Below are 25,365 nucleotides of genomic sequence, written 5' to 3'. Positions count from 1 at the left end.
TTGTCTAAGCCAGCTGCCTTGTTAGGGTTTGTTCAGGGCTTTGTTGAGTTCGTCCTCAGTGAAAGGTTGTGTGTACTATCCGTCGTTTCGGTTGTTGCCATCAGCAGCCTTTGGGGGTGGAGGTTTCTTACCACTATTCTTGCCGTTTAGCAACAACTGGTGGCTCCCTTAAAGTGGCAATACAAGTAGAGAGAGTGGGGGGCAAATATTTTACCCAGAAGGTGGTGGGTGCATGGAAGGCCACTGCCAGGGGTGGTGGTGGTTTTCAGGCTTTTAGGAGATATTTATTGCAAATAAGAAACTGATTCCACAACCATTAAGGTGTTGCGGACACCATCAGAAATCACCAAATATGGCAACTAGATAGTCATGTGCAGTTCTAATCATGTACGGTGGCTCAGATCATTCCTGTGATTGCAAGGAGAACTAAATAAATCCATCTTTCTTTCTTTCTCTTAGTACTGCCCTCGGGTGTCAGCCTGGGCTGAGCCTCTGAAATGAGATTTGAATTCACAACGCTATTGAAGCAGAGGTGAAAGTGTGACCAATGAGTGAAGGTTTGCAAATGCATAATCCATACATATACAATACTTTGCTTTATTATAGTGCTGTTATACCCTGTTTGTACCATCTATAGCGTCGCTGCTCACTGTCACTGCAGCCTACTCTATTTCTACGACTCTTCAACATTTCTTTGTCCCTTCATTTCTGGCCTGTTAATTGTATCTAATTTCCACTGTGGCACCACTGATGATTCTTCTCTCACTTCATTGTTGCTCAGGTATAATTTATTGGGGGAAATTATTTCTGATTTGTAAAAGAATCTGCTGTTCATGAATTGGGAACAATGTTGTCCACCTTGCAGAAAGAAAGGATGATTATTCATGGCCAAAATGAAACGGAACAATTTAGCAATGATATCGATCTGTGATCTTTGCATTATAAAACGGAAAATAATGAAAACCTAGCACAATAGGCTTATAATTTAACTTTTTCTCAACGTGATAATCTTTCTTTTCATCCAATAAACTGATCCTTCCATTTCTTTCTTTGTCATCTTGTTTAGATTTCCCTGAACTGCTTTGGCAGAGTAGCAGACAATGAGGAAGTCTGGGAAATAGATTGCTACAGAAATGGGCGGAGAAATGGCAGATTGAGTTTAATCCAAGATTGATGTACTGAAGGTTCTTGTGGTCCAAATCCAATGGTTCCTGAAAGTAGAAGTGGTATAGAAGGAATATGGTATGCTTGCATTCCTCGGTCTGGATATTGAGTATTAGAGTTAGGAAGTCACGTTGCAGCTTTATAGGACTTTGATTAAGCCGCATTTAGAGTATTGTACGCAGTTCTGGCTGTTCCATTGAAGGAGGTGGAGGCTGTGGAAAGGGTGAATAAGAGCTTAATTAGGTTTACCAGAATGCTGCCTGGATTAGACAACATTAGCTATAAGGAGTGAGCCGTATTATCCAATATGCTCCGCAGTTTGTGGAGCATCCTCCCCTCCAAGACCACCTCCCATAAATCCAACTCCGTCCCCAGTATGGAGCCAGCCTTCTTGATGAGTTTGTTAATCCTATTGGCATCCGCAGGCTTCGCCCTGCTGTCCCAGCACACAACAGCAAAGATGGCACTGGCTACCATCAATTGGTAGAATATCTGCAGCATCTTACTGCAGACGTTGAAGGAGAGGAGCCTTCTCTGTCCCTTCTTGTGAAAGAAATATAGGAAATGTGCAGGAATGCTGGTGGACGTAAATACACAGTGAATGGTGAGTGCCTGGAACGCTGCCAGGGGTGCTAGTGGAGGTAAATACAATAGTAGCATTTAAGAGGCTTTTAGATAGGCACCTGGTTATGTAAGGAATTGGGAGATATGGGTCACCTGCAGCCAGAGATTAGTTTAGCTTGGCTCATGTTTGGTATAGATGTTGTAGGAAGAAGGGCCTGTTCTTGTGCTGAAGTGTTCTATGTTCCATGCATCAATACTATTTGTCCCAACTATATTTCCGGTGTTGGAGGGTTCCACTGGTGGGGTAAAGAAAATTCACCTGTATCCTTTATTGAATTTATTTGAGGTTATGTATACTTTCTAGGTTGTATTCATCTCCCTCTCAAGTGAATTTATACTTGCTAGCTTGTTTTCATCTCCCTCACAAGTGAATTGCACCTCAGTGCAAACTAGCGTGCTTTAGGACAATGATTTTGCATTTGTTTTCATTGTATTTCCTCACCTTTTTCAGGAGTCAGAGGACAAATGTCCAATAGTTACTTTATATAAGTTTTATAGTCTTAATTTGTACCTGAAGCTAATATTTTAGTTATGGTCTCCCGCTAATCATTAGCTTTATACTTATTTGGAAATACTATGGTTAGGGAATGGATAACTAGTTTGCAAAAGTGCAATATATTTAACAAGACATGAAATATAAACTTGCACATAGGAATAAATTCAGTATAAATTTAGATAGTCGTAAAGCAGGCTCAGAAAGTCTTGCAGAATACTCCTGCTCCTGCTTCTTATTTTTTCTTTTATATATGAAGTCCCACGCACTTTGCTGGTTTTCTTTGAGGTCCTAATATAGATGAGCTATTATTAACGTGGGAGGATATTCCGAGATATAAGAAATGTGATACTTGTATGTGGTAAATCTACCATGCTTGGGACCAACAGGTGACTGAAGCGATGGGTCTGAAAACTCTACCGATGGAGTTTTCCTCACCAATGGTCTGGATCTATTGTCTCCGAATTAAACAGAATTGATGGTTATGATTAGTTTACAATTTCTTTATCATTGCATCGTGTGGCTAACTGGGCATAAAGAGTTAAACAAGGTAGACCTTGTCTAAGAGCAGAAAGTGCTGGAAACACTCAGCAAGGTCAGAGAAAAGTCAACATTTAAAGCTTCAGAAGGTCATTGACCTTGATGTGTTAATTGTATTCTCCATTTACAGGACTTTCTTAACCGGTTGAGCAATTCTAACAGTTTCTGTTTTTACTTTGAATTTCCAGCATTGGCAATGTATGCTTTTGTAGCTACATTATGATCCTTTTAGCATTATTAACTACAATGTTCATTCAAAAGTTAGATGAGAATATTTATTTTTAGTTACAAATGTTTTAAATATGTATAAAGTTGTAACTAATACTGAATATTAACATATTATTTAAATAAAAGTATTGTCATAACTTGTGGTTGAAAATGTTACTTTTTTGAGGTTTTTCATTTTTCTTCAAATAGACATAAATTTTACAAGTTTTCATTCTGAGATTGTGCTGGGTTAAGTTTGAAATATATTATTCAGCAGTAGACTGAAACTAGTACATATCCACTGCTGTCTCTCATGCATTATACTTTAATTTAATCTCAATATTCTTCAGAAATTGTTGACCTTTCGAATATGCGAACAAACATTAATTTTTAGTAAAAATCTTTTGCTCAGCTCCCCGGAAAAGTAGCATATTTGGTGTTCTTATTTTTGCAGCCTGCGTATTAACAAAATGCCCCCTTCTCACCTCTTTCAATCTGTTCACAGATTTCCAATAGAACTCAACATTTATTTGAACTCTCTGACTTTCATTTTTACAAAGCCTTAATTTGCACCTTTCTTCTGGACTTCTGATTATCCTCTGTCACTGCTCTTTATGTCATGGAGAAGGACAAATCCCCTCCCACGCAGCTCGAGCAATTCGTGATCTGACAGCATTCCCTGTTAATTGTCTTGGAAGCACACCATCTATCATTACACACTATTGCTTACATGCTCACGTATGAAATGGGAAACGGGAGGGGGTGGCTCGGAGACACGACGCTTAGGCGTATTTTCCATCTTGCAATTCCAAAATATGAGGACACTTATTTATAACATTAGAAGCACTCGTGACCTCTCCAGAAATATGTAAGTGACATTTGCCGGTATAAGCTTTGCACCGGCGAAGCACACTTAATTCTGCATTTAATCGTTTTTACACTCTCCTTTTTCCCCCATACTCTTCCCGTGCATAATCTTTTTTTTTTTTGCGTTCTTTCTTTTTAATATTATTTCCTTCTATGTGCACGCGTTAAAATGCAGACATGAAGAGGCATTGCATGCACACGGTGAGTCCCCTCCCAGGACCCGGGTGAACCGGCTCGCGCCGGGCGGCTGCCTCCCGCGTGGCTCGCGCTCCTCCTCTGATTGGCGGAGAGCCCGGCGGGTGACGTGGTCGTTGCGTCAGGCGGCTCGCGGAGGTTATAAGAAGGCGGGTCCGCGGGCGGTGGGGGCGGCGAGCTGACGCGGAGACACAGCTCGGCGCCCGAGCTCGTCACCGGAGAAACACGACAAAACACTTATTTATTTCCCTCTCTCTATAAAAAACGGGGTGGGGGTAAGAGAAGGGGGGGGAAAAAAGGGAAGGAGAAAGAAAGATTAGGCGATAGGAGGGGGAAACTGGACAACAGATCACACAGAAGACAACCAGGGCAGCAGCGTGGAGCGGAGCGCCTGAGTGAAGACGCGTACTTCAATGAGTAAGCACATCCCTGTAAGTGAGCGGCGGGAGCGCGCGCGGGCAAGCACAGGCGCGTGTCCGGAGGGGGGAGCAGAGGCGCGCGTCCGTGCCGGCCGGGCGCGCGCTCCTGTCTCCGTGTGTGTGTCCGGGGGCTCGCGTGTCCGGGGCGCGATGCCGCTTCCCTCTCTCCCCCCGGGCGGCCGGTGGAGCGCGCGGCAGCAACAGCGGCGGCGGGGACGGGCTCGCGCCCCCCCCCCCCCCCCCCACCGAGCACGAGCGCCGTTAAACGGTCGCCTCCTCCGACTAAGATACCAAACTCCGGCCCTCGGCTGGGGGGTCCCGGGCAGGAGGCTCGAGGGCTGGCTGACCCTACACTCCCCACCCTCGCCTCCAAGCTCCCCACCCCATCAGTGAGCCAGGGACGGGGGCGAGCAGCAGCCCACCACCCCCCTCACTGAGCCAGGGACGGGGGCGAGCAGCAGCCCACCACCCCCCTCACTGAGCCAGGGACGGGGGCGAGCAGCAGCCCACCACCCCCCTCACTGAGCCAGGGACGGGGGCGAGCAGCAGCCCACCACCCCCCTCACTGAGCCAGGGACGGGGGCGAGCAGCAGCCCACCACCCCCCTCACTGAGCCAGGGACGGGGGCGAGCAGCAGCCCACCACCCCCCCTCACTGAGCCAGGGACGGGGGCGAGCAGCAGCACCCCCCCCCCCCCTCATTCTCTTGCTCTCTCTCATGCAATCGGCATGAAATATTTATTACAGGGGCCGGCGATGGGGTGGTCTCCGCACTCCCGGCCGCCGCTGAAATGGTTCCTGCGTCTTCCTAAGGCTAAGGCAGCCGGGTCTCTGTTCCCCCACCCACCCCCAACAAATGTTCTCTACATTCAACATACACCTCCCCTTCAGCTCCGTCGGCGGCGGAGCGGAAGAAGATCCCACGGCCTGCCTCCCCTCCTCCTGAACCCACCCCTTCTGGTTGTGGTTGATTACTGGGTTGTCGTCGTTTCGTTGTCCGCCCTGCCCTGCCCTGCCCGCCTCTGGAGTCTCGCCGAGCGCCTGCCGTGCAGCGTTTCACATCGACTGTTGCTCTCTGCGGACGGACCGGCGCCCTTCCTGCCCCCTTGCCTTGCCCACCAGCTGTCTGCTCCCTTGCTCCGCTCTCCCGGCGCAGTGCTGGGATCGTGCCTTGGCTGCCACGTTTCCTGCAACACGGCGGCGGCGCATCACGATGCACTCCTCGTTGGCTTGTGGAGCTTTTTCGGCGGGTCCCCGGCGGTCGACAGAGGCCCTGTAGGTGCGTGCCGGTCCCTTTGCAGCTGCTTTTTAAAAAAAATCTCTGTGGCCGCCTGGAAAGTTTAGCCGGAGATTTCGCTTGTCGAGCAGGCAATCGGGCTTGTAGACTTCCCAGGAATGCTGCCCGGCGGGTTTTGGTCTCTGTGCAACGTGTAAAATCGCATGGCGGCCGGGAGACTGCTTGCATTTAATACCAGTCTCCACACCTTAAGCTGCTTGAGTGGAGATTTCAGTATAAGCCAACCTCCTCCCTGTCACTAGTTCAGCTTAAAATGGATGTTCCGATTCGTATCGCAGTGCAGTTTCTTTTGATGAACTGCAACTGGTCGATGTTTGTGGCCCAGTATGTCATTTGACATTTTAACATCTCTTGATTCTGTGACATTAAATATGCCCTTCAGTCCATGCACCTGTTGCGCTCGAATCTTGGTGCTGTGTTGGCCGTCTTGCCATCCTGGTTTAAGCCGGTGGGGTTCCCTTGTAATTTTCTGAGCCGGAACTGTCATATGGGAAGACATTGTAAAAGGCCAATTATCGTTAAGGTTATCTTTTAAAACCGATTGAGTAATCAACCAGTATCATTGCAAAGAAAATCCAAATATTTTTTGGGTTAGTTAAGATATTTCTGGGGAGAGTGAATTTTGCGAAGAGTTGCATGTGCTATAGCAAATATATGATTCAATTCTAAATTATGGAACAACATTTGCATACAGTGGATAGATACAAAATCCTGGAGGTCAGACAGCATCTCTGGAGAAAAGGAATAGGTAATATTTCAGGTCAGACAATATGCCTACAATGGATTCTACAGTTGTGCATTGTTTGAGTAGATTTATCTGTGGTGTTGTAATGGTTAATCAGTGCCACGGGTGGCAATTTATAACTCTCCACTGAATCGTTGTCTATTTAAATTTTAATTGTGTCCCTTTAATCCTGAATCAGTAGAACATTATTTTTGATCAAAAATTGAATGCTCCAATGTGTAATCTGGTAATCTTAGTAAAATCAATCTCCACAGTTGAAATTTGTGATTTAACATTGAGATTAATGTGCAGTTATTCTGTTAATGAGAACAATTGTGTTAATGAGACATTGGGACTAAGAATGTATAGACCATCATTTCTAGATTGACTTGAGTGTTTTGAATGTGGCTAGCATTATTCACAGTACAAACACTGTACAGAATTTGCAGGGATTGATAGAAGATGAGGGCAAGGAATTAATCCCGGAATTTTAGTTGGGCTTTCTAAATTAGGTACATCTCTTGATGATCCCTAGCCCATTATTTGTTTTTTCCTAGTGTTCCAATTAGTTTCCAACTCTCAGATAGATGAGAAATAGTTGTTTCTTCATTTTATTAATACTATATTGTTGAAAATAGACATCTGTACCGATTAGGCCTGTAACATAGGCTGCTGATCCACAAAGTAGATGTGAATGCATATGGCTGCGGGGGTATTGTGACAGGTTTGAAGCTCGCCAACACAGAGATGTGAATTTGAATCCAAGCGATTAAATAAATGTGGAATTGGAGCTGGTATTAGTAACTGTAACCACAAAGTGATTGGATTATTGTGAAAACTAATCTGCTCACCTATACCCCATAAGGGAGCAAGTCAATATCCAGTTTATAACTTGCGTTGTGCCAGACCAACCAATACCATTGACTCCTTGGTTCAGAGCCAATTAAGATGGATAAAACACAAACATCACCAGTGATATCTACATTTTGTGACTGATTTTTTTTTAAAGTGAATGTAATGGGTGGTAGCTATTAAATTGGCAGTTTATGTTTACTCTGACTGCTTTTAAGTTAGTGAATTGGATTGCAGGAAATCCTTTGTTCAATTTCACATCTTTTTGGGGGACAGATTGGTTTGGATGGATTGGAGGCAACCCCAAAGATAACCCTAGGCTAGAGGGAGTCTTAAGTAAGATCTTTCCAAATATCTCATGTGCACAATTCTCATCAGGGAAGCCAGGACATGGTTGCTTTCATTGCGGGCTGATGATTGTGTCTAGTATTGCTCTGCCAAACTAGTGTGGTCTAACCTGCCTTTTGAATTCCCCAATGACACAGTTTCCAAGAAATATTTATTCATTAAAGTTACGTTTGAGCTTCAGTGGTTTCAAATGACAAGTGACGCAAAGTGAGTGGATGGTAATCGTGACTTTAAAAAGGTGGATTTGCATGCTTGATTTTCTGAGTGCCTCTACAAAAGATCTTCCATATGTGAGCAGGATTTGGGTGGAGTTGCCCTCTGAAGGAAAAACTTGTACCGCACGATCAATTTGGATTTTTCATAATAAAATTCTAGCACATCAACACAAATCTTCTGCTTGGCATTGATTCATTGGTTCTGATTCATGTTGACGTTAAACCAGAGCTTAAATCTAGTGCCCATGGTCAAACACAAGTGGCTGACTGCTGTCACCAGATTTGCTTAACATATTTGTAGAATTGCATACATGACTTTCATTTCTGGCACATAGGTGAGAGAGACTACATAAATAAAGGTTTTAATCTGCCTCCATAGAGGGAATGATTGTTCCACCATGTGAGTATTTTGTCTTATGTAGGTTGAGTCACATAAATCCATGGTTGGTATTTGTGTACTGATTGTAGTTAAATTTTGCACAATTGCTCAGGAAGATTCAAGTAAGATTTGAGACTTAAATAGAGGGTGATAATGACTGTAGTAGCTAGGTCATTTGTAGGTTTAAAGAGTTTGCTGCAACTGGGTAGAGCTGGAGATCTTAAGGCCAGGACCGCTGAAGGCATGTTGAGATTCAGAGACTTGAATTAAGGTGCACCTTTCAGCAAGTTCTAGATCAGATCAACATTGGGAGAATGTGAAAATCCTAGTTGAATTTTAACACCAAAGCATTGTGGGGCCAGAACCTATACAGGCATAAATGCGGAGACCTCAATCTCCAACATCCTTGCTTTTGGTAGTTGATGCCAAAGTTTAGTTAGTTACATAAGCTTACCATTGAGGCCCATATCACTAAATGCAGTGTCTACATTTCAGACTGCAGCCATGGTAATTGACCACTTCTGTCTGCAGAGAATGTGCTGTATTGCTGGCATTTGCTGTTTTATTTTCTTTTTGCAGCACTTGGTTTGATTACATAGTAGTTCCTGGACTGTAGTTCCACACCAAGATTTTCCATGCTCCCATCCACCACATCCCTTTAATTGTTCTTTTAAGCAATAAAGTTAAGAGTCAGTGTTATTCATCAGTTCCTTTTTGCCAAACAGCTTGACTTGCTGAAATAGAAGCAGTACATGCTGGATGGATTCAGATTCTGATGCTTTGGATTTCAACTTGAGACATTCAATTTTTGCAGATGTTGCTAGACTTGAATGTTTCCAACATTTTCTGATTTTGTTTTAGATTTCTATCCTCTGCAGTATTTTGATTTTCTGTTTGAACTAGCCAGTGTTAGTGTTAAAGTTTGTTTCTTAAAACAGACAACACAAACAGTTAAAGGTAAACCAAGCAAAGCTTTAATTATCGTCAGACGGAAGTGGGGGGGATCAGTGCTAAGGGTGTACGACCATACTCAGCACTCCCCTTGCTTTCACTCAAAGATACAGCATTTTCGCAGCATTTTTATACAGAATTTGCAGCCAGGATGTTTAACACAGCATTTCCTTCAAATCAATCACAAACTATCGAATACAATATATTTGACACCCTAGTCATAAAATATTCCACACAATAAGTCATTAGTCGAAGGTAAGGATCCTTATCATACCACAGAAGGTCTTGTTTACACACTCCCACAAATAGTCAACAGTTAACCACATCCTAATCTTAAAGAGAGCATTGTCCATCGTCTTTCCCAGACATTCATCCCAGGCAAAACAGGATATAGTGTCGAAGCTGGAATTGAAGCTTTAGGAATCACATAGTCATATCCTGCCATGTGCAATTTTGCAAACATCAGCTATTCAGGACCCAAAGTTCAGGCTCATCCTGTTCATTCATTCCATTTTATTAGTCCTGTGGTTTCCAGGGATTGTAAGTTTCAGCTACCAGACACATCCTTATGAGCAATTAACATTCCTCCATTTTGAACAATATAGAAGCTCCACAAGCATACAAACAGGTTTACAGACAATAGCCAAGCATCCCATCATGCAAAGTTAATAGCCATTAACTCTTTCATTAGGTGTGGCTTATTTGAATGAAGCTAACTATTTGCATCCCATGTGCATCTTCAGTGCACTCAAATCCTGTGACTTGTTTATGTAATTTGTGCATCTTGTCAAAAGCACACTTTTGCTTTAATTCTCTCTGCTTTTGTTGTGGAAGATTCCCACATGGTGGTAGAATTTTTTGTATTGTGACCTGCAACTAATCTTTCATATATTAAATATATAGAGGTAGTCAAGGATATTTATGAACTACTTTGTCATGGAGGTCAGAGAGTCATACGGCATAGATACAAATTATTTGGCCCAGTGAGTCTACAGGAGTTGGAAGTGTTTTGTTGTTGTATATCCCAGATAGAACAATGACATTCTTACTTGTAGCAGCACAACAGAATATGTAAACGTAGTACACTCCAGACAATATAGTAAACGAGAAAAAAAGTTCTGTGTATAAAAACACATACTTGCATTTATATTTTCTACACATACATGCACACATACGTACACATAATTAGCAAACAATAATGTGCCATAATAGTCTACGTGGATCAGAGCTCATTGATTGTAGTGTTTAAGAGCCAATTGGCTCCCATTTATGCTAATCCCATTTTTATTCTCCCTGCATTCCCACCCTGCAAATCTTTAATATATGAGAGGAATCTGGAGAAATTGGAGGAAACGTAGTTACTGGGAGATTGCAAACTCCAGACTGTCCAATAGTCAGGATTTCAATCTGTGTCACTGAAGCTTTGATAGAGTGACTCAGAGTGCCACTGTGCTAAATAATTTGCTGGTAACTTCTGATTATACATTGATCTTTCGTTGGATAGATTGCATCGCTGATCAAATTTTTGTTGCACGACTCAAAGATGCACTGTCGTAATTGGGATGTACTGAATACAATCTAGTTTAACAGACTGGAAAAGATTGTCACCACAGCCTAAACATTTAATTACTGATAAATTAACAGTCACCTTAACGTGTTAGGCTTTATTTAACTACTATGTATGTTGATGATTTTTCTCCATATCCTGCCAGTGGGGGAAGTGAGATTTATTTTCATTTTTATTTAAATAGATAGAACCATCTCTTAACTTGTTTTCAATGAATGGGCACAAGCTACGAGGCCACCGTGGGTTAAAAGAAGGTGAAACCGATGCAAGTTTTATTAAATAGTAGGATTCTACATTTCATTTGGCATTCTCTGATTTGGAACTGATCTCTTCTAAAAACTAGATTCTTTGTAAAAAAAATTCCTGTTTAAGTCCAACATTTATCTTCTGTTTAATCCAATAACAGATTTATTCTAAAATCCCCACAGGTAAAGCTTAAAGTTGAGATTTGAGATGCTTGAGACTTTCCAAAATTCCCTCAGATAAAGTTTATAATGAGTATTATTGGAATGTTAATTTGAGTAAATAATGATTAATGTTGTATTCGGGCAAATGTATGACTTCTAAATATGTTTATAATCTAGTTTACGTCTGATCCAGTTCTTTCAATTAAGGGTTGAATCTTGTTAGAATTGTCAGTATTTTGATGTAGACCCTTTTTCAATCTTTTGGTACTTTCTAGCTGTCTTAATGACTCCACTATTGGTCCTTTCACACAGTCTTACTTCGGCTTTTATTTTTAAATTAGTGTTTTGATTTATGCTTGTAAAACGTTTAATCCCATTTAATTTGATTTGCTGCATTATATGTGTATTGTGTATGGGTAGAATAATTAGTTTTATAGTCTTGAGAGTTTCAGAATGCATTGTAGGCAGAAAGGTACATTGTACCTGCCAATGTAATGCAAACAAAAACAGCCGCAAATCTGTACTTTGTTCTTGCAAACAATAAAAATAACTTGGTTATTTATTTATTTTCATTTGGGGATATACATGGGTCTGGATGCCAACTCTTCAGATCGCCATAGGACGGTGTGGAAGGCCTCCCTTTCCTGTCATATACAAATGACAGGACTGGTGCTGAGGGTGTCCACTATTTGGTGTCTAATGGAATGTGAACCAGCAATGTCTGAGGCAAGAGATCTGCTTTATCTTCTGACAAGAACAAAGTGTTCACCTTCAAGGGACAATGATCAGGGTAGTTGTACTGACTCCAAGCATAAATATTCATCGCCCAAGTCACCATTGTTTGGTGATATGTATATTTAAATTTACATTCACATGGCATGATAGCAGGCACTATGGTCCACTGAAACCATGCACACTGTTAAGCATCCACTAGCGCTGATCATTAATCATTTTATTTTTTCCTAAATTCCTATTGACACCCTGCACAAGAGGAATTAACAGTGGACAATTAACGCACCAACCTGCATGGTTTTCTCGTCATCTAAAAGTAACTTTTTCCTTATCATACAGTTTGTGTGTTAAGCAAGACTACTTAGAATGTGCCTCGATCTAACCTCTCACCTCGATCTAATTACCTGTACAATATTCAATGAAGGTTAAGAACATTTGGGAGTTCTGCAGGATTTGTCCACTTCACTTCCATTTGACAATATTCTATTATATGTTTGGACCACCCCCATGTGCTCAATTTCATGTAAGCTATGTTTCATTGTACATTGCAATGAGATTTTCAATGGCACTACAGTTTTGAGGTGATGCAACCAGATGCAACTCAAAGTGATGAAATCTAATATTACCGAGCACTACGTTGCTATCCACTTATTGTTGCGTTCGGTGCTAATCTTTATTCTATTGCATTAATGGAGTAGGGAAGGAGAGAAATTTCGAACTATTGCCGTCAAATGCATTTTCCATACAGACGGTTCGGCGAATGAAAACATTTCTAGAAAACTAGATGCAGTTGTTTGCTTCTGTGCAGTATGTACTTTGAAAATTCATATTGAAGATTTTACAAGGGCAATGAGACTGGAAGTGAACTTCATAATGGCAACGTCAAAATTATAAAGGACTTTGGCCACACAGTTACATTCCATTGATTTCTGCCTGCCTACTGACTTTTAATCTGCATTCCAACATCTTGTTGCCAAAGGAACAAACATTGTTATTGTGTATATATGCGTGTGTGTTTGTCTGCCTACGATTGTTCATTCTCACTGGCCATTTGCATGGAATTCAAATCATCATATGAAATAGTAAAATTAATACCCCTGAACAGTAAAAGCAAAGCTTTTTTTGTGTGTTTTAAGTAGACTAGTTCATGGCCTTGCATTTTAAATTCTTTAATTGCAAAGCTCTGGTGTGCCGGAAAGTGAACTATTACTGGCAGTAATGAATTTTGAAGCTGGTAGGCGAACAAGTAAAAACTTGTAGCTTTAACTTTGATTTTCCCAGTAGGCGATACACTGGTTGAATTGACTACGTTTATAATGGGATTTTAAATGATCGTTTTTGCATTTTCTTGATGTACCACTTAGTTCGGTGTCTCATCAAACTCGGGAGGGGGGAGCAGCAAGTTGAGTGCATACATTTGAGGATTTGGCTTTTTATCAGGCTGCATATAATTTTGCCGAGCAAGTTTAATTTCATAAAGATGTGCAAGCTCTGAAAAATGTTCTACTTAATGATTTTTATTTCTCTTGCAGCAGTTCTGTGGTGTTCTAGGTCACACATTTATGGAGTTTCTGAAGGGCAGTGGAGACTACTGCCAGGCACAGCACGACGTCTATGCAGACAAGTGAACTGTAGAAGTCTACTGCTATTCCACTTAATAAACCCCCTCAAGAGCAGATTACTAGCAAATGGGAGTTAGAGGAAGATTCTTCGGAGACTGCATCTGGATGGGGTAACCAAGTGGGCTGTTTTTATTTTGTTGGTCACAGTATTACTGGATTGAAGATTTGTGGCTTGTCAAGAGCTTCATCAAAAGCTTTTGAAAGTGTGAGCACTCCATTGACGGTGGAATTTTACAAAACGGAACCTTTTATTTTCAGCTTTTGTTTTGCCCGATAGTTTTTCACTTTTTAAGATTTGTGCAAATTTTATATGAAAATGGCTCGAATGAATCGCCCAGCACCTGTGGAAATTACCTACAAAAACATGAGATTCCTGATCACACACAACCCTACCAATGCAACCGTAAATAAGTTCATAGAGGTGAGAGTCCATTTTGAAGAATTTGTGCATTTAATAATTATTTAGTATGCAGATGGTTTGCAGAAGTGGATGAAGTCATTATAATTCCTTGTAGTTGCCCCCTTCCTACTGCTTCATTGCTAGAAACTATTTCAGAGATATTGCAATGCCTTGAGTTTCTATGTGGAAATGTACTTTTGGCCAGGCAATAAAATTTTGAACTACAATCTGCTGAGACCATCTGATCATTAATATATGGTCTTGAGGTTTTACCTAATGAGATTTTCTTGCACCATTCAGTCTTTAATTATGGGTGTAACAGGGTCACGTAATGAGTCTGAAAAAGGGTCCCAACCCAAAACACCGACTGTCTGGCCCCCTTTGATGTTGCCTGATCCACTGAGTTCCTCCAGCACTTTTTGTGCATGTAATGATTCTCTTGGTGGTTGAACCTTATTCACCTACAGGATACTGCTTTTGGTTGGTTGCATTATCTTGGTAGTTGGGATACTAAAACAGCTGGCTGTTAAAGTCAGTTAAAGAATAGGTTACGGCTTCATAACCTGATCCCATTGGTAATAGTAACATAAATCAGATCCATATATTTTTATGCTGTCTCATTTGTAGTTGAGTTCTGTAGTTTTAGGTCGCCATGTCTGATTCAGCGTACTAATTTCTACTAAGAAAATTCTAAATTTAGTTGAGGGTTTCTTCCCACTCGGTTGGTCTCTTATAGAAGACCGCCTGTGTATATTTTTCAAAGCAAGAACTTGATTAATTAAAAAGCCGCAAGAAATACAGTCTTCATATTGTGTGCCATTCAGTTCTGCATTAGTGTTGTGGAGCCTTTGCACACAGGAGCAAATGCTCATTTAGTAACATATATTAAAATCTGAAATTAAATGGGAAGATTTGTAGGTTAATTGGCTTGGTAAATGTAAAAATTGTCCCTAGTGGGTGTAGGATAGTGTTAATGTACGGGGATCGTTGGGCGGCACGGACTTGGTGGGCTGAAAAGGCCTGTTTCCGGCTGTATATATATGATATGATATGATGAGGCATTTAAGGCTTAATTTCTTGTCTTTGAATAGCCCAAAATCTAGTGATGTTTTTTAACCATAGGATTTTGGATATAAGGAATATAATATTGTGTGCTGGCTGCCTTCAACTCTAAGTCATGTCTTTTACAATACTAAATGATTTTTCAGGAATTGAAGAAATACAGTGTTACCACAGTTGTTAGAGTATGTGAAGCAACTTATGATACATCTCCAGTCGAAAAAGAAGGCATTCAGTTTCTGGTGAGTAAAATTGATTTTGGTTTTAAAATTGTAATTTCTATCTGATAAATCAAGTACAAATAGGCAATGCTGATCTTGAAAGTTGCACAAATGATTGAGCAGATGGCCCACTGCAAAAATCCTGTTTTGTTTGGCTAGCTGTGGCTATCCTGAGTTGAGTGAATGATCAGTATGGTTTGTAAGTTTCCCAATTGTCTCAAATAGTTGCACTTGATTCTATCATTCTACCTAATATAAGTTAAGGCGGCTTAAAGCATGAGCTTCATGTTTCTATATGAATGCTAAATTGTGTACCTGGCCTAATTTGGTTGCAAACTTCTCACTGGACTCTTAATCCCTAGGGTTATTACAAAGAATGATCTATTGTGCATATCCCTTGGTTTATGCCCAATAGATGCTGGAGTGTATAAACAGCTCTACTAACAAAAATATTTTGCACGCTGTCGTATGTTGATAATGGTTGTGATGATCTAAACGTACCAAATTTGCTTATAAAAACATAATAGGAATTGTCTTTTTAACAGGACTGGCCATTTGATGATGGTGCTCCACCTTCCAATCAGATTGTGGATGATTGGCTTAGTCTTTTGAGAGTTAAGTTCCGAGAAGAGCCTGGCTGCTGTGTTGCTGTCCATTGCGTGGCAGGACTTGGACGGTGCGTATTATTCTGACATTCTGAACTTTAATACATTGTCCTTGAATCATGGCTTTAAAATTAGCTCTGTAGTATAAACAAGCTAAATTTAGACTAGTTATCTCTTCTCCGTTTATGTAGAATGTACAAGGTAGGAATTAATTGCTCTAGAGAAAGAGGAAAAGATACTGGAATAAAGGACTGGTTGGTGAGCACAATCAGTGAAAACAAAATGTTTTCTTCTATGTGATTAAATTGAGGCAGCTGTAGCTGGAAGAAAGTTTATAACCAGCAATAGTGGGGTTGAAGAGTGATGTTTACAATTCTGCATGTTAAGGGTTGCTACAGATTAGTTAGAGGCTGAAATAATAGGTGTGATTTCCAACATCCAGATTTTTATATTACTGTGTAAATAAAGCATCAAAATCAAATCTAAGACAGAGGGTAATTGCGAGACCTTGGTGGCAGTGTTCACAATATAATTTAAAGTTTACACGTACATGGATAAATTGATTTTGCTTTATCAGAAAGGAACAAGGGTTTTGACTAGAATCATGACAGTGTCCAGGGTATGGACATAACTAGTACAGTGTTTGAAGAGTCCTGCAATATTCTGGAGATGGGAAGTGATTGTTGGCCTTGTTAGGAAGAATACATTTGTTTTGATTATGCTACCTTCTGGTGTGTTCTGCAAAGACATCGCACCATAAGATTATAAGTGGCAGGTCTCCTTTTTTGAGAATGGCACAAGTAGTTCATGGTGCAAGAAGCTGAGGTGTGTCAATCAAAAAGCATTGCCCTCAGTGGTTGCTATTAGAGCTCCTTTGGGCACTAAGTCTCCAGGCCTCATACAGCCTAAAATTGATTATGGAACATGATGGATACAATTACTTTTTAAGTACTAAAGTGACTGGGTGTGAATGAAACAAATCTTTTTAAACAGAGCTCCAGTTCTGGTGGCCTTGGCGCTTATTGAATGTGGAATGAAGTACGAAGATGCAGTTCATTTCATTCGACAGTAAGTGAAGTTTGTATTGTCCTGCAAAATAACTAGTTGTGCTATGTGCTGATATGAAATTATTTCTGCTCAAGTAAGGTATTGAAACTCCAAGAAATGTTTTAGTTGGATTCAGTTTTTAATGTCTTGGAGCTCAACATTAGCTAAAAGACACAGCTGACAGTTCTTTTGGGTGAAATAATTGCAATGTCATATGTATTTAATTGATCTCTATTTCACAAGGAACTGAGCAAAACTCAGTGCTGGAATAACTCAGGCAGGCAGCATCTGTGGAAGGGAATGGATAAGCCATCTTTTTAGGTCAGGGCATCATCGCCTCTCCTTTCCCACCACAGATGTTGCCCGGCCAGCTGAGTTACTCCAACACCTAGTTTTACTCATATTTAAACACATTTTCATGGTTTAAAGAAAATTGGAAATTTGACTTCACAAACATTGCTTTACATGTGCAACAGTCTATTTATTTTAAACTAATTTCAAATGTTTGTTAGAAAATTACTAACTTGTGCTAAAATTTCCTTTGAGAGAAAGAAGATTGTCATGTCATTTAACATTTTCCTATTAATTTGCTTGCAGTGTACAAATAAGTTAAATCATAACTATCATAAGTTCCCAACTCACTTGCCCATTTTACCTCTTATCTTACCAATGTGGTGTTACTTTCTCCCTTTGTATTTAATTGTGGTTATAAATGCAGGTGCAATTTATCTCTTTGAAGCCTCAATTCCCCCTCAGTCTGAAACTTTGCCTCAATGCTGACTTTAGATGTATTTTTCTCCTATACCCTTTCCAAATATTTAAGCATTAGCATCAAAATTATGACCAGTAGACAACAGTTCCATCTTGAATGGAACCTTATTCTTTGAACATTTTGAATTGGCAGGCACCCCACATGCCCCTAATTAACTACTTCAGTACATTAATATTGGGTTGAATTGTCTAACAATGTATAATTTCGTTTTTTTAACCAATGGGATTTTTTTTTTAAACTGAAGTAACCAAATGACATGGCTAATATTTGTGAGGAATGCAGTTAAATGATTTTGAAGGATTCTGCTTTGGAAAAGTTACTGAATGGTGAATGGGAAGATGTAGCTTGCATGGGAGCACATTCAAACCTTTTGTTTTATATTATAGAAAACGACGTGGGGCCTTTAATAGTAAGCAGCTCCTGTACTTGGAGAAATACCGTCCCAAGATGCGTCTACGGTTCAAGGATTCCAATGGTCATCGAAATAATTGCTGCATCCAATAATATCGGAAGTTTGATCACTTAATTCATTTGAAGGCATTGGAGATGGCCAGTTTGGCTAATTCAGCAGAGGAACGTAAAATGTTTAGATGTGCTTTGTAATGTCAACTGGTGCTTCCTTAAGAGTTGAGAGATGAGGTGGTGTTTTGTTTTCAACCCTGAGATTCTTGCCTTCAGATCTACTTTTTGTGAGCTAAAAAGTTGCTGCTGTATGTTTCTGAACTAGAATAAGAGAGTTCCGCCACAATTGATTTGAGCGTCTAGACTGCAGTATGTGCATTGCTGTTTACAGATGCAAAGATGTAGAATGGCTAAATTAAGCACTAAATTGCTGCCACTTTTTTTTTTTTACTTACTGTGTTCCACATATCTGTGTAAAAACTTGGAACCTTTTAAACAGTTCCCCTCGTCCCACCCTGCTTCCTCTCTTGAGTCATTTCGTGCATTGCTAAATAACTGTTAGCTTTTTAATATCTCATTGAAAGTTTGCCTGAATGGGGCAATGCTCAAGAATCTTTTGCACAGCTCCTTTGGTTAAGTGTCCTGCACACTAGTGTCAAAAGATTTAACTCTGTTGGCTGCTCACTATACATTTCAACTTTACATGCCTCCCACAGTCACACTGGATCTAGTTACTGCACAACATATGCCTAGGTTACTTTAAAAACAAATATCATTAACTGAAGTCAAGAACAGTACATTTGAATGCCCTCTTCGAATGTATATTGTATTTTCAAAACGGCTTAAAAGTGTATTTTAATTGAGAATCATGTGACATACCATTGATTCAAATCCCTCCTTTTGTCACATTGGTCTCCAGTGTACCAAAAGGGCATTTTGGTTCACTAGACTGCACATTGCATTGCTCATCGCATATAGAAGCACACGGGTTTAGTTTTAAAAATAAGGCCTTACTGTCACTCCACAAATGATCTATAGGGAAAGCCTGAGACAAGGATTTGGCAGGGGAGGCAGGCTAATAGTGTGTTGCCTTTTGTCTTGTGCAGAAAATCTACACTGGGGTTTGCCCATTACATACAGAGTAATTTTTTTTAAAGTTAGAAATGCTTTGTTGTAGCTAAATTCATATTGTACCGTAACTTTCTGAAACTTGTAATCTTTCTTGATGTAATATTGGAAATTTACCAACTTGTCAGAAGCATAATTTTTGAGTTTCTGCTTAAACTATGCAGGCTATGATGTCTGTAATATTTTGTATGCCTTTTGATTGCATAAGTTAATACTTGGATACCTGATCAATTAATTATGTCATTTGATGCAATGTTGTATTAATGTTAGATGAACCATATTTATACTGTCTTGGGAGCGTGTGGTATAATTCAGTGGGGGAAATAATTTGCCAGCATTCACCAGCTTGTTTAAAATCTAGTGCGAGAGCTTGTCATCTGAAATAAAGTGGGGAAAAGCAAATATTTGTAATTGCTGCTTATTTTTTTTACTTTTAGTTTTAAAAATCCATTTATTTTATGTCCAAAAAACTAATATCAAGATTATACAGGTAAAAACTTAATAGTTTTCTTCAGACAGATCAGTCCTCTTCAGACTGATTCTGTTTCTATCCTGGGCTTTTTGAATATTCTCTTTGCAAAGTCTAAATAAATCATGCCATGTGTCCAATCACCTGCAAATTGGCCAGCGAGGTATCAATTGCCTTCTGCTGAAATGATAATATAGCATGACTAAGTACAGCCTAACTCCAAAGCCTATTTCATTCTTTGAGAAACAAGATTATCCAGGTGTTTGGAGAGATTCAGGAGTGCATACTTCTACCTGGAATTACAGGGGTTAATTCTGGTAGCAACATGCCAACAATAAGTAATTAGTGTAACGAAAGACAGTACATGGTTGAGATTAGTTTTGTGTAATATTCAAGGGGAAAAGCTGTTCTTGAATCTGATGGTCTTGATTTTCAGACTCCTGTACCACCTCCCTGATGGTTGGAATGAAATGAGAGTGTGGCCAGGGTAGTGTGAATCTTTGATGATTTTTAGGCAGCACCTCCTAGAGATCCCTTTGATGGGGATACTGACCCCAACACATACATGTAATCACAAAGAAGGTGTGCCATAGTCATACAGCATGAAAACAGGCCCTTTGGCCCAACCTGCCTACGCTGACCAACATGCCCCCATCAACACTAGTCCCATCCTATCCCTATATCTGCCCAAATGTGTTTTAAATGTTGTAACAGTACCTGCCTCAACTACCACCTCTGGCAGCCCATTTCATGCATCTACCACCATTTGTGTAAAAAAAAAGTTGCCCCTCGGGTTCCTTTTAAATCTTTTGCCTCTCACCTTAGACCTATGTCCTTTGGTATTTGATTCCCCTACACTGTGCAAAAGACTGCATTTACCCTATCTAATCCTCATGATCTTTCACATGCCACCACGCCAGAATGGTTAATATTAACACTGTTGTCATACAGGACCATGGCATTGCAGATAAGGGAAGCATGATTACCCATCCCTCCTTGGCCTGGAAGTATGGGTAGTGAAGTGCTATCTTCATGATATTTCCAATTCAAAGGTAGACATAAAATTCTGGAGTAACTCAGTGGGTTAGGAGACATTCCAGAGATGCTGCCTGATCTGCTGAGTTACTCTAGCATTTTGTGCCTATCTTTGGTATAAACCAGCATCTATAGTTCCCTTTTATTATATTTCCAATTCAAGATGGGTTGAAGGGGAACTGAGTGTTCCCATATCAGGCAAGAGGTATAGAAGCCTGAAATCCTACATCTCCAGGATCAGGAACAGCTACTTTCCAACAACTATCAAGTTCTTGAACTAACCTGCTCAACCCCAATTCTGGCTCTGCAACAGAACACTACGAACCACTTCTCGCACTGCCTTGGACCGGTTTTTCAAATTGTGCATTTTTACACTAAATCTTTTTCTTTTCATTGTCTCTGGATAATTTATGGTCTTGTGTGCTGTCTGCGGCTGTGTGCCTTTCAAGATGCAGCAAGCAAGATTTTCATTCTACCTGTACCTCACTGTAATTGCGCACATGACAATAAACTCGACTGGACTTGATTCTGACTACCCCATGGCTAGAATATGTGCCTGATCCAAATTATTGTCTAAATAATGATGATCCCCAAGGTAATTGCTGGTGTGGATTCAAGGATAGTAATGCAATTGGATATGCAGGTTAGATGGTTAGATTTGTCATGGTTGCCTACCACTTGAGTAACCCACTGAGTTTCTCTAGCATTTTACATTTTCTTTTGTAGTTCCTTAGTATGCACAAATGTTACGCTTGGTGCATAAAGGCATTGATTGTTTATTCTACTGGGGAGTTGTCAAATGCTGTCAAAGGTTGCTTTCTCATAATCTTTGCCAAGCAGCCTATCTAATTTTGCCTTGCTTGAGTCCCCCAGCATTAAAATTCGTTTTTCACCAAATGCACCATCAACTCCTCAAGGTGATACAAATTTAGTGTCAGATTGTGCATTAATTTAATATTTCTTATCATAAATGTGTTCAAATGCTATAATTGGTGAGAGTTGAGAGTCCCCATGGCCAAAACAAACCCTTTGGCATCCTGCATCCTTTTGCAAGCCATTTGCAATTACAATGAGCGAACTGCATCTGATAACAAGCTTCCAGGATAAGGACGGACGTGTTAGGTGATGTCCTTTGTTTCGGAAGCTAAGCGTTTCCTCATTTAATATTTTTGACTCATCAATGGGTTGTATCCCTGAAATAAAAAACTTCAACTGCAATTAAATCCAGAAGACTCCAGAGTGAGAGGTAAATTAATCAGCTGCATGCACAATAATTAGTTTGAAAGCCTTGCCCTTTGAATGTCCCAAATTATTTAGCTTGAATGGAATTAATTGCATCAAAATAACATGATAATTTCTATAGCAGCAGCTGGGTTGTACCACAAAACTGGCTGAAAAACTGCTTGTGCATTTGAAACAGCATGGATGAATAAATACCATGTAATCCAGTCTTGCCCTGATCTGCCGAATAAGTACTGACAGGATAGCATAATATTGTTTGTTTGGCTTGTAGCTTTTGCATTAATACCTTTAGGGATGGATGAGTTTTTTTAATGTTTGTTACAGTGTTAGCAGTATGGACAATCAGTGCTGGATCATTTCTATCTGAAAGGTCTTTTACATTTATTAAAATACTAGAAGTCCCGTGGACCTGTTGGTACAAACCTCTCCTGCATTAATAAACTTCTAAACACAATTTTATTTACCCCAAAAACGCTCGGCAAGATCCCAGGGTCGAGGGCCGCCACTGGGCCCGGCAAGCTTCCCCCAACTGACGACCCGTGGACCCACTGCCAGCCGGGGAGTCTCCCCCAGGAGCGGGCGAGGGGGAAGAGGAAAGGGGAGAGGGAGCCACTCGCCCCGGGCGGCCATCGCGGCGACCAGCAGTAGGAGAGCAACCGCAAGGCGCTGCCGCATGTTCGTCCTACTGACAGCCATCTTCTTTGACCCTCTGCCACCACAGGAGGAAGGGCAGACACAGGGCATGCCGGGACGGGCGCCAGTCCTCCCGGCGCTGCTGCACGGGGGGGGGAGGAAGAGCGCATTTATTAAAGTTTATAAAGTTAATTACTTTAAAAGTAACGAAACTCGATACTGCACATCGCAGGCGAATGGTGAGTAAGGTGGGCGTAAAATTGTTGCGTTGTGCACTGTTTCGGCTGTATTTTGGGAACATTACATACCTGCATAGATATATACATACATACAAGATGAGAGTGTGTAGTTATATAGATATATAGATATAGATATTGTATTTTACATTGCATAAATAAATCTGTGAAGAGTTAATATAACATCACTTGTTTAAGTGTATGTTTACGTATTTATGTTATAATTAAATGGATTAAATTGCATGGTGTTAGGATTGTGTATTCCATTATTATACTAATATATTATTTAATTTATGAGAAGTAACAGAATGGTTAAGCTGTTGAATTTATATCTGTCAGCCTGGACTAGTGACCTGCGGTTACAAGTCCAAATCCCACTACAGCTGCTGTGGAATTTGCCATCAGTAAATTAAATCTTCCATTAAAATAAGTAGCTGGGATGTTATAGATTCATGGACGAGATGGTGGAGAAGGTGTATGGTATAAATAAACATAAAGCGCTGGAGTAACTCAGCGGGTCAGGCAGCATCTCTGGAGGATGGGTGCCGGTCCGGGTCAGGAGCCTTCTTCAGATGGAAAGTGATGATGTGAGGAAAGAATTAGAGGCGAGAAAAGAACAGGACAAAACCCTTTCAGACTGACCTTTCAGTCTGAAGAAGGGGCCTGATCAGAAATATCACCTATCCTTTTTCTCCAAAAATGCTGCCTGACCCGCTGAATGCAACACACTACACAAGGTGTATGGCATTACTGGAGCACTGAGTACAAGAGTTGGGATTCATGTTACAGCCGTATCAGCCATTGGTGAGACGGCAGCTGGAATTTTGTGTGTAGGTTTGGACACTACGACAGAAGGAATGTGATTAAGCTAGAGAAGGTCGGGCTGATCACCAACGGTGATGAAACAAACTACAGAGCAGAGGTGCAGAACCTGGTGGACTGGTGCTCTGATAAAAACCTGTCCCTAAATACCTCCAAGTCCAAGGAGCTGATCATCAACTTCCGTAGGTCACACAACAGGGAATATGCCCCGATCCTTATCAATGGGGTCAGTGTGGAGAGAGTGTCCAGCTTCAAGTTTCTGGGCACTCACATTTCGGAGGACCTAACATGGTCCACTAACATTGCTGCGCTGGTCAAGAAGGCGCAGCAACGAATGTTCTACCTAAGAACACTGAAAAAGTCTGGTCTACACCAACAGCTGCTGACGACCTTCTACCACTGCACCATAGAGAGCATCCTAACACATGGCATCCCTGTGTGGTATCTCAGCTGCACGGAGGCAGAGAGGAAAGCTCTTCAGCGGGTAGTCCATAGAGCTCAGAAGACTATCGGAACACAGCTACCAGCCTTGGAGGGCATCTACAACACATGATGCCTCAGAAAAGCCACCAGCTTTTACAAAGACTCCTCACACCCCTGCAATAGTCTGTTCGAACTTCTACCATCGGGCGGACGCTACAAGACCTTCTACGCCCGCACCTCCAGACTCGGGAACAGCTTCATCCCCAGGGCCACCATAGCTGCCATGAACTGGTCCTGCTGAGCCGGATGGTCACATCGCACAGTGAACTGGCACAGATCTACTTACACTTTATTCTGTTTTTAAACTGTTTCTGATTTGTTTCATTGGGTTGTTTAAATTAATACTGATTAGCTAATTAATTTATTGCATCGTATGGAAGGTGCATTCCCAATGTCGTTGTACCCCTGTACATTGACAATAAAGATGTATTATATTGTAAATGTTTCACAAGGATGTTGGTATGACTTGAGGGCTTAGGCTAAAAGAAGAGACCAGATAGGTTGGGGATGGTTGCCTGGTACAAGGGAGGGTCTGGGGTGGCTTTATGGGAGTTGTGGAACATGGATGGTGTGGATGGTCACAATCGTTTTCCAAGGGCACAGGAGTTTAAAACTAGGGGGAATAAGTTTAAGGTGGGAGGGGAAAAATTTAAAGGACCTGGAGACAATTTTTTTTTACACAGAGGATGGTGGGTAAATGGACCAAACTGCCACAGAAGATACAATTACAATGTTTAATGTCAATGTTTAAAGACAATAGAAGGTATTTATTTCACAAAATGCTGGAGTAACTCAGCAGGTCAGGCAGCATCTCAGGAGAGAAGGAATGGGTGACGTTTCGGGTCGAGACCCTTCTTCGGACTGATTTAAAGACAATAGGACTGATTCATTTATAGGAATACGATTAGCCAAATATCTCACATGAGAGGGAACTGTACCAAATGCAGAGAATTAGGACCACCTGAGGAAAGCAGCTTAGTCAGCATGGATATGTTGGGTTGAAGGTCATCATCATCATCATATATATACAGCCGGAAACAGGCCTTTTCGGCCCACCAAGTCCGTGCCGCCCAGCGATCCCCGTACATTAACACTATCCTACACCCACTAGGGACAATTTTTACATTTACCCAGCCAATTAACCTACATACCCCTGTTTCTGCTGTATAACTCTACAACTCTAAAAGGCCTTTGGGTCCACCAAGACTA

At 41.0% G+C, this 25,365-nt stretch overlaps 1 protein-coding gene and 1 long non-coding RNA gene across 2 annotated transcripts; both read left to right on the top strand.

Annotated features, from left to right (window-relative positions):
- Positions 1-4,072: 4,072 nt before the first annotated feature.
- LOC144593850 (uncharacterized) lies at positions 4,073-13,608 on the top strand. Its single transcript, XR_013547293.1, has 3 exons — positions 4,073-4,096; positions 4,492-4,521; positions 13,513-13,608. It is a non-coding gene; the product is annotated as an uncharacterized LOC144593850 (long non-coding RNA).
- A 277-nt stretch (positions 13,609-13,885) lies between these two features.
- Positions 13,886-21,266, top strand: ptp4a1 (protein tyrosine phosphatase 4A1). Its single transcript, XM_078399012.1, has 5 exons — positions 13,886-14,023; positions 15,211-15,303; positions 15,828-15,958; positions 16,881-16,955; positions 18,093-21,266. Exons 1-5 carry the CDS (start codon positions 13,913-13,915, stop codon positions 18,208-18,210), a joined length of 528 nt encoding a protein of 175 aa, XP_078255138.1. The 5' UTR covers positions 13,886-13,912; the 3' UTR covers positions 18,211-21,266.
- The last annotated feature ends 4,099 nt before the right edge of the window (positions 21,267-25,365 follow it).

The sequence above is a fragment of the Rhinoraja longicauda genome, chromosome 5 (genome assembly GCF_053455715.1).
Source record: "Rhinoraja longicauda isolate Sanriku21f chromosome 5, sRhiLon1.1, whole genome shotgun sequence".
NCBI classification, from domain to species: domain Eukaryota; kingdom Metazoa; phylum Chordata; class Chondrichthyes; order Rajiformes; family Arhynchobatidae; genus Rhinoraja; species Rhinoraja longicauda.
This window is presented reverse-complemented; position numbering and strand designations above follow the sequence as displayed.

What these genes read in the sequence shown, in the direction of transcription:
- ptp4a1 (XM_078399012.1), top strand. Translation starts at nt 13,913, where the DNA reads ATGAAAATGGCTCGAATGAATCGCCCAGCACCTGTGGAAATTACCTAC. An exon ending in CCGTAAATAAGTTCATAGAG is followed by an intron (nt 14,024 to 15,210) that starts GTGAGAGTCCAT and finishes ATGATTTTTCAG; the next exon opens with GAATTGAAGAAATACAGTGT. An exon ending in GCAGTTCATTTCATTCGACA is followed by an intron (nt 16,956 to 18,092) that starts GTAAGTGAAGTT and finishes TTTATATTATAG; the next exon opens with AAAACGACGTGGGGCCTTTA.